General features: G+C 44.3%; 1 protein-coding gene across 1 annotated transcript in view; it reads right to left on the bottom strand.

Moving 5' to 3' along the window:
- Nucleotides 1-9,541, bottom strand: part of LOC113210820 (uncharacterized) — a 114,542-nt gene that overhangs the window by 21,387 nt on the left and 83,614 nt on the right. Inside the window, exons 15-18 of the mRNA XM_052271946.1 lie at nucleotides 9,247-9,397; nucleotides 8,380-8,498; nucleotides 8,035-8,208; nucleotides 4,990-5,143 (exon numbers count right to left, since the gene is read on the bottom strand). Of these exons, the coding sequence (XP_052127906.1) occupies nucleotides 4,990-5,143; nucleotides 8,035-8,208; nucleotides 8,380-8,498; nucleotides 9,247-9,397 (598 nt within the window). The remainder of the gene's footprint in view (nucleotides 1-4,989; nucleotides 5,144-8,034; nucleotides 8,209-8,379; nucleotides 8,499-9,246; nucleotides 9,398-9,541) is intronic.

Raw genomic sequence — 9,541 nt, 5'->3', positions numbered from 1 at the left:
AGGTCGTTTGCATAAGCCCGCTGGATAGCTTTTTCAAAGCAGAAGGGCGGGCTAAAAACAGAAACAAAAAAAAAACGTTTTCTAAGCAGAAGGGTGGGTTGCAGTCGCGGGGCTTCACCGTTACATCGCTTTATCGTGTCTACGGGGCAAATTTTAAAGACGACGGGTTTCAGCGGGCCGAAGGCCTGTTACATTATTTGGTTGTGTTCTTCAGCACATCGCGTGACCGAAATGGTCGGGCTGCAGGCTTAACCACACTGTAAAAAATCACTGGTAACTTTGTGTGTCCTGAAAGCCCACAATTTTTTGAAATCTGGAATAGTAAACATGTTTTGCGTAGCCAATGAAGTCATAATTATTATTTACGCATCTATTTAGTATATTTACTATTCCACTGTACTTTAAAATTTATGATAAACGTCTTAAATTTCTGAAGTTTTGTCTTAAATTTATTAAGGTGATATTTGAGGATACCTTTTGTATCCATAGTAGTAAGATTAGGTTCACTGTGGAGCTTGAGAATTACTCTTAGTGGGTGGCGTTGGCTAACAAGGGTTCACAGGGTTTAATTTTGCATATCCTGTCAGTTGCTGAAGCCACACCATCGGGCTAGTATTTTGACTTTGCGTATCCACTGTAGTAAATTTATCCGGCCCACAGCCATAACCGGGCTGTGTCAAATGATCATGTCCCGGAGCAGCGTCACGTACGCGCCTCGATGGCTCAGTGGTATCGCAGCGGTGCGGTGATCGCATGGTCCGGTTTAAATCCCGGTCGGTGCCGACACCAATCACCCCGGATGAGACAGCAAACGGGCGGGAGTGGGCTGTAGGTCAGAGCACTGGCCGCCTCGTCCTTTCCGGCTGCTTGCTCGAACTGTTTTACGGCAAGAAGTATTTTTACCACTGTGGATACAGAAAGGTTGTAAAAAATACGCTTGGTAATTTTACTACTGTGGACACAGAAAGACACTACTAATGGAATAGTAAATTTGCTGATCCTCTGTGTAGCTAAATTTTACTTTACTGTGGATACGAAATTTTATGATACAAGGCTAAGGCCAGGTGCGTTTTCAGGTCCAAGTGGTAAAATTACCCCAAATATTTTTTACAGTGCATCGCTGGCCCAACCAAACATCAGGAACTTCGCGTCCGACAACGAGTGTGAGGGAGGAATCAGTTCACGAAGCAATGATTTTCTGCAAGATGGATCCGGTTTTATCTAATTGAAGTACCCTTTGGTTCGTTATAGAGCATAAAAAAATGCCGTTGTGCCAATATCATTCTTCAAAGCATCACTACTGGACATCACAACCACCTATCTTTGAAAAGGTGCATAGTCCACAACACGCATTATACCTATTTTGCTTATACGCTGGCACTAAACTCAGCATTTTTGAGTTCTGGATGTATTGCAATGCAAATTGTTCGGCGAGCTTTACGAACTAAATCGAACCGTCACGAAACGAGCCAATCCAACAGGCGCATAAGTCAAGAGCCGAAGCAGTTTCACAAATAGACGATACGACCCAACAGTCATAGTAATCGTGGCAAAAGTGTCAAGTTTACGATAGGGTGGCCATAGATCTGCTGAGAATACTAACAAGGGGGCTTAGGTATGTGAAAAATTCCCGGTTCGGTTCAAACTCGGTATATTTGCGTCTTAGGCATGTAGATGACGACCGCTGGTCGAATTTTGTGCTGAAGTCCACATCCCAGGGTACTTTATAGAAGCGTTTTGTGGGAACAGTTCCGAAATTCGACAAAAACTGATGGAAACTGATCGAAAAATGGAAGAGGAACTACCCAACCTCTCCAGAACCGCACATTTTAAGGCAGAATATATCACTTCATATTTTTTAACATAAAATCTTTACTTTTTGGGAACTATGGGCCTCTATAGGGAGTTTTGACATATGACCTTCGGCACAAATTTTGACGCGCACTAGTCATCTACAGGGATAAGAAGCAAATATACCGAGTTTGAACCTAATCGGGGATTTACACCTACCTAAGTCTCCTTGTAAGGTAAAGCAAACGACATTTTAGTTGTCATTAGGAATTTTTACGATTCAAATTAAAGTCAAATCACTTAGTTTGAGTTGTAAATGGTGGGGGATGCGGCGTTGCCACATTGACTTCAGCAGCTGGGTAAGATCGTCTATTAGGTGGCGCGCACATGTTTTCTAAAGAAAAAAATACGATTTTACTAAATCGTGGGAGACAACGGAGAAAATTTTCAGTAAATTAGTAGAATAGTAAGCTGTATTTTATTTATTTGTATTATTTTTCAATGAAACATTTTCAAAGTGAAAAGCAGTTTAACCGCCTGTTGGTTAGGCAATGCTTGTTTCCTCAGACATCCGTGCGTGTTGGTTGCCTATCTTGTCGTTCAATGAAACATGAAAAGCATTTTACTATCACGAGTTTCCATGGAAATGATGAGCTGAGCAGCAGGCCGAGTCGAGCCAGGGAAATTTCAGCCAATCACAAGTTTCCGCGGGAAAATTTCACCAATAGAAACGATCGCCTGTTGCTTTGTACAACCCTATTCAAAATTTATATGAGCCTGGCGTCGACACTCTCAGCTTTCAGTGGTCGCGTTTGAATAAAAACAAGTCGCCACCGTGTAAAATGGTGCAGATAAACGCTGCTTCGAACGCGACCGGTGAGCACCAGTCGACGATAGGCATTGTTAGCGAAGACTGTACTTCTGTCTGCCAAATCGCATTTAAAAGAAGGCGCGGCGGCTAACAATGCTGCCAACCTATCGCCTTTTGTGGCTGGGGGTGCTGCTCCCAGGAGAATTTAAAATAAAACTATGCTATGTTGGTTATACACTACTATTAATTTTATTTTATAATATGATAACATCTGATATTGAATAGAACATTTTGACTATTCCAACTGTAAATTAAAATATAGGGGGCCGTTAACGCGTTAGCGTTAGAATTTTTTATTATTCCGAAAAAAATTTAAAATCTAATAGAACAAAAATAGTTGTTAGTAGTAAATTTAATGAGCTCACAGACAGCAGTGCGGTTTGGTTTTGGAATAATTTCTGGTAAATATCCATGCCATTGCGCAGAAAGAATACTCATCGGTGTGGCTTTGGAATAATTTGTGGCAAATATTCCTGCCCTTGCGCAGAAAGGATCTGGTTTTGGGGCCAATATTTGAATACTATACCTGTATCTGGTTTACTTGTGCAACCAGGTACACCAGAATTAGTCCACCCCATATTTTAGTTGTATCTTTATGTGGTTGAAATCAGGAAGTACTAGATAACACAAATAAATTTGACTTCAAGGTTATTGGAAATGGCGTCGATGGTCTTCCCTTTCGTGTACGTTTGAAATGAGAGCCTTTATAACAAGGCGGTAAGGTGGTGGCGTTCGAATATGATTGTTGCCATCTGTGTCTGTTTCCTTACTATAGTAAAGGAAGTGTGTTCTTTCGGAAAACCCGGCTAAAATGTTGTTGATGATTTGCTTGTTTTATTTAGAATTGGTGGTGAAAATAGGAATATTATGAGAAGGCGGTAAGGTAGCGGCGTTCGAAAAAAAGTAGTGTCATCCTAGTTCTGTGCATTGTAGCAAAGGAAGGGATTGTTCGAACGTAGACTTTAGAGGTGTCTTCTTTCCTCTGGATTGGCTCGGCTCGGCCTGCCTGTTGCATGAAAAACTATCTTCATCTCTCTCGTGACGAGCCGAGTATCACCATAGAAACAGAGATTTCAATTTCAATTTGCAAAAAACTGAAAATTAAGTTTTTGATTAAACTTCGGGGACCAATTTAAAATTGAACTTTCTAATTTTTTTAAAAAAATTAAGAAAATCGTTAGACCGGTTTTTAATATCCCATAAAGGGCCATGTAAAACAATTGACTATCGGGGCAAAACGATCGTAGAAGACAACTCCGCTGTCTAAAAATCAGAAGCTTTCGTGCCGACCAGAAAATCTCAGGTTGCGGTTTTCAGTAAAAGAACGTAGTGAAAATGGTGCACCCAATGCACGAATTCACCTAGAACAACAGGCCCACCCTTCCGCCAAACGAAGTTGCTAGCTCCGCTTAGCTCCGCTGGCAACTCCGTTCGGCAGGGGCCGGGCCTGCTTGGCCTGCCGGCGGCGATGGTCGGGCCTGCGGCCCGAATATTTCTGTCACGCGATTTGCTGAAGAACATGATCGAATGATGTAGCAGGCCTTCGTCCCGCTTAAACCCGTCGTCTTTGAGTTTGCCCCAAAGACTCGAAAAAGGGATGCAACGGTGAAGCACCGTGACTACAACCCACCCTTCTCCTTAGAAAACGTTTTTTGAGGGTGGGGGGAGAGTGTCCTTTCTATGAAAGTATTATTGTACCCAGTGCACAGTTTCATCAAGAATCATCAGTGCGCTGACTGTTTACTTGTCAAAAATTAGGGACATCGGCGTAGGCGAACAGTAACACCAAACGCGCCCACATGGACGACGCTTCCTGAGTATAACTTAACGAGCGTGGCGTTTCATCAGCGAGAGCTCACTAAATTCAACATCGCTTGTCTTACTAGGCGAGAGTTTTAGCTAGCGATGATAAAACAAACAGCGATCGGTGCGAACATAAACAGCAGCACTAGCCATCCTGTGAATTAGCTGTGGAAGCGAATAAAGTCACTCGGAGAGGCGCATAGTTTTTTGCTTCTGCGAAAGCTTCACGGGCACCGATAGGTATTGGACAGTTTGCAACGTTAGTGACAGAATCAACAATGACGGCGAAAAAAAGTTCACTGCCAGGGAAAAAGAGCGTTTCCAGCAAAGGCAAATTGTGTGTTAGCTCTTACAAGATATTGTTCGTGACCTTTCAGAGCGACTGAACTTGCTTCGGTCCACGCTAAACATTAGCTGCTAGGGCCAATTTTATTTCCTAAGGCCATACGAGCTAATAAATTAGCCGAGAGAGTCAATTTTTGGCTGAGACAGCCAATTATTTTTTTTCCGTGTACGTAGCTTACCTAGAACACTTTCGGCGGCTGAAGTGCAGAACTCGTTCAGGGCCTTGGAACGGTTCGAGAACTGTCGCAGCCTAATGTTGCACTCCTTTGGTCCCATAAAAGACACACTCGCCAGACTGTGCGTTGATTCACTCCAGGAACTCCATGACTCCACCTGCAACGCGATTCAAGCATAGGTTTATTAGGGTTTTTCGGGCAAGCGGGCGACGGAAACGAAATAGCCTAGTCTACTAATTCTGTCTGCCACTGATACGTGGGCCCGGAGTGCGAGAGAAGGTAGCGGGGCGTCCCCGAGTCTTGTGCGCATACGCAGTTCGCACAACCCAAAACATTGTTTCTTATTTCAAGAGCATGCTGCCTTCAAGATTAAATTCACTCTTGAATTGTCTTGAAACAAGTCCATAATGTCTTTAGAAGGAGATTTTTCTCTTTTCGAAAGATAATTTTAGCTTGTTTCAAGAGTATGAAATTGATCTTGGAGCCTCATTTACTTGAGACAAGGAAAAATGCTCTTGACACTGTAATTCGAAGTGTGATACTTTTCACACATTTTTGTGTGATTCCCACGATTTATCACTCGTGGGGGAGGGGTCAATTTTTATCACAAATTTTATGTGATGCCTATTGCAAAATAATGCGATGATTTCGGATTTCCTACAAAACGGTGTGAATGCACATCGCACAAAACTGTGATACATAAAAGTATCGCTCAAATGAGTGATGGTCATCACAAATATAAGCAATGAATTTAATGTTGTACTTTTCCTGCGATGATCATCACAACATCGTGCAATATTTATGTATCACAGAAAACGTGTCGTCTGTATCACACTCTGATTTACAGTGGAGACGAGAAAGAGTTTTTCTAGGTGCAGTCTGATATGAACCCACTAGCCGTCCGACCGTTCCGTTTACGCTGCTTCACTTACCCAAAATTCACAATTGGGTGGGTGAAAGTTAATTCTATTACTCCTATAATCCAAAAGGCCAGTTTAGCCTCCAAACAGGGGTGGGTAAAACCTATGTAGTACAGTACCTAGGTACCTAGGTACTTTTCTCGCTACCTTACCTTACCTAGGTACTGAAGATTCAATTCTACCTTACCGATACCTAGGTACTTTTTGGAATACCTGTACCGCATTTTTGTAGGTACTTTTCAAGGTACTTTAAAACCTTTATCTACCAGATAAAAGGGTCAAATAAGGGTCACCACCAAACTATTTTCCGGGAGGGCTTTGATTCAGCACCACAGTGTTAAGGAGGGAGTAAAAGTATGGAGAATTCGTTCCGGCTGCCTCCGCCCGCGTAAAAAACTTATCCGTGTTTTGGACGCATTTTCGTCTTTTTCCAATAGTCTGATAACGACCAGCATACTACGAATATACCACGAAGTATCGAGGTATTCCGTCGTATTCCAGTTCTTTTGCCGCCGTACCTGAGTCGTACGGTGGTCGTGGTACTGGCCAAATTCACGACCAGAATGCGACGAGAAAACGGCGACCCATGCAGCGCCGGCGCCGCTGGGCACCGTCGTATTCGCGTCATTTATTCGTCGTATTCTGAAAGCGGAAGGGGAAAGAAACAAAACGGTTGGCCGCCGGGAGGCGGGCCCGAACCAGCGACCACCCAGTCACCACGCTGTGACGGTATCCACCTGGCCAGGGAGGACACCTGGAGGGAGCGCGGCCGGAACAGCATCCCATGCTGACCTGTGCTCTCTCGACACGAGGCCGAATCTCAGCGTTAAAGATTGTCGATTTAGAGCGATAGGGGCTGTCCAATAGCCACATTTTAGGCACTTTTCGAGCCCCCCCCTCCCCCCTCGTGGACAATCGTGGAATTTTCGGCCCCCCCCCCCTTTCCCACGTGGATTTTTAATGTTTTGCCGTAAAAATCCAAAATATGCATAGATTGGCACAAAAAAATGTAACGAAAGAAAATTTCAAAATGTATATTGTTTCAAGGTTTATTTTTCTTCAAAAACAAGCTGAATCGTTGTGATTTATACACGCGTGACGATTACATACGAAAAACTCTACTCCAGCTGCACGCTGTTTCCTGCACGGACGGACACGACAAGCGACGACGTCAACAATGACTGAAGGAGGAGAGGTGAGGAGGGGCAGGCGGCGGGCAAATCGAGCAGCCCCAGCGGCCGCGAGCAGAACCAGCGATGCTGCGCGGCGCTTGGGAAAGAACCGAGCCCGAATCGAGAGCGTTTTGCTTAGTGTCCACGTGGAATGGTGGAAAACACCCCCCTCCCCCCTTGTGGACAATCGTGGATTTTCCGAGGCCCCCCCCCCCCATCTGTCCACGTGGTTTATGGACAGCCCCATAGTGATTCAGACATTCTACATCACGGAATCAAAAGTTAGCTGCCACAGCTAATACAGTAAGCCAACATGGCTACACGCTAAAAGTGGGTGCTTGGTTTTCAAGCAAATGTTCCGCGCTCCAAGCAAGAGTGGTAATTTCCAAGCAGATTTTCGGTTTCCAATCAGACTGCTTGGTTTCCAAGCAGAACGCCATACTGTCTCCAAGCAGAGCGCACCATTTTCCAAGCAGATTTGGTCGGTTTCCAAGCAAAACCTCCAATCTGCTTGAAAATTACCACTTTTGCTTGGAGCGCGGAATCTCTGCTTGGAAACCAAGATCCCACTTTGAGCGTGTAAGTTCTTTACGCGGGCTGCCCACGGCTCCCCTTATGGCCCAGTGCGAGTAGGCAACTCACCCGCACGTGTGCATTCGATACAGTACAACTACGAAAGTTCGCGGCGTGAGTCAGCCACCTGGCAAACTGCATGACTTCGGACACTCGATAAAAACATCCATTTTTGGGTTCAACATCTTATGGTTTGGTGGAGGGCGGGTTTTTTCGGTACCCATGTCCCATATTCATGGCACCACACTCTCCCTTAACTCTCATGCTTCGACATGTTTGTGTTTTCCTTGAACGTCTTGCAAGCACTTGCAAGCAGAGTCGAAAACTCGTGTGCTGGTTAAGGTTGCCATTTACAATGAGATCCAGCGTCCCTCTTCCCTTACCAGACCTAGCTGGCCAGTAGCCAGCTCCTGTAGCACGCTGCCGCTGAAGTCAAGGCACACGGGGGTCATTGTTGGCAGTGGTTTGTCCCCGCGGAGTTCAAGCAACGCCACATCCACGCGTGGCTGATCGTCGCGCAGCGACTCCCCGACATCACGCACGATGACGCGGCTTACCTGCAAATAATTGGCTCCAGTAAAACGGGAGAACAGTGTCAATGGTGTCCGGATACCGGCGCGCAGTCACGCTGCACGAAACATCGCACCATTATGCAATGTAAGTGTGTAACTGTACCTCTGTATATAAAGTCGCTTACTTTTTTTTTTGTAATTAAAATAAGTATTTACCCGACTTGTTTTAGTATTGCCGTCAAATGCTGTCCAAATAACAGTGATGTTGTTGACAGGGAACTTCGGCAATTTTCCTTTCCCGTTCCAATGAATCATGTCAACGAGAAACGCGCTGGCTGGGCGGTGATTATGGGAGGAGAACAAATTACCAATTAATACATTGTGAGAAATTGGTGTACAGCCGGCGCTCTCTGAAGTTCCGCTTGCGGTTCATATTTCATGTGGGGAAGTGAGGTCACCACACTCACTGTCAGAGTGCTGGATTCATGGTTCAAGAGCAAAATGCTCTCAATCGAATGAAGACAATGTCAGGGCAATTTCACTTATAGTGTGACAAAAACGCCCAAGGACAAGAATCAGGGCCGTAACCGACCGAGGCGACCGGCAGGCGGTCAGCTCTGGCCCTGCACCGATTGCAGGTGAGAGGTATGAGGGGGGGACACAGCGAGAAACACAAATCCAACTTTTTGACATAGGTGTTTCAGAATCAGTTTTTTATCCTCTTTCAAATGGTGTAGTTAGATTTTACCTCACTGTACACATTCATAGAGTAATACCTACAGCTCCTTTTAAAGCCACTATTTTTGCATGAAAACTTTTAAGCTGTATATCTCTGAAACCGTTTGGGCTACAGAGCTCAGATTTAGTGGGTTCATATTTATTGAATACCATTTATTTTCGAGAGTTAAATTAAAATCCGAAACCAGACGCGAAATCTTGGGTCAATGATGAAAAGAACTAATCATTTAGTCTACGGACAAAAAGTCTCAGGGCAAGCGTGTTCTCAAGATGAGACATGATTTTTTACCTCATTCAAACGTGCTCAGGTTTTGCCTTTCAATTCAGTAAATGTACTGTTTTTACCTGTTAATACGGCGTTTGGCTTTATAAGAATTGCCGAATGTTTGGTTTGTTTTCCAGTTTCGTCTACGGCCACCACAGCAACGTTCCAGGGCAGATGTCCAGCCAGCGACATTCCTGATGACAGCGACTCACACAGATTGACATTGCCACACTGTCCACAAAAAAGAATACAAATTCGTTAGTTCAAAGTTTAAAAAAGAAACTGAGCTGGACCAGATGGAATCAAGTTTCCTGCAAAGTGATTAATTTCAATTGTTTTAAAACACATTTTTTTTAGATCCTATAATAAGACTTA

This window comes from Frankliniella occidentalis, unplaced genomic scaffold (genome assembly GCF_000697945.3).
Source record: "Frankliniella occidentalis isolate FOCC.00 unplaced genomic scaffold, Focc_3.1 Scaffold179, whole genome shotgun sequence".
In the NCBI taxonomy this organism is placed as follows: domain Eukaryota; kingdom Metazoa; phylum Arthropoda; class Insecta; order Thysanoptera; family Thripidae; genus Frankliniella; species Frankliniella occidentalis.
This window is presented reverse-complemented; position numbering and strand designations above follow the sequence as displayed.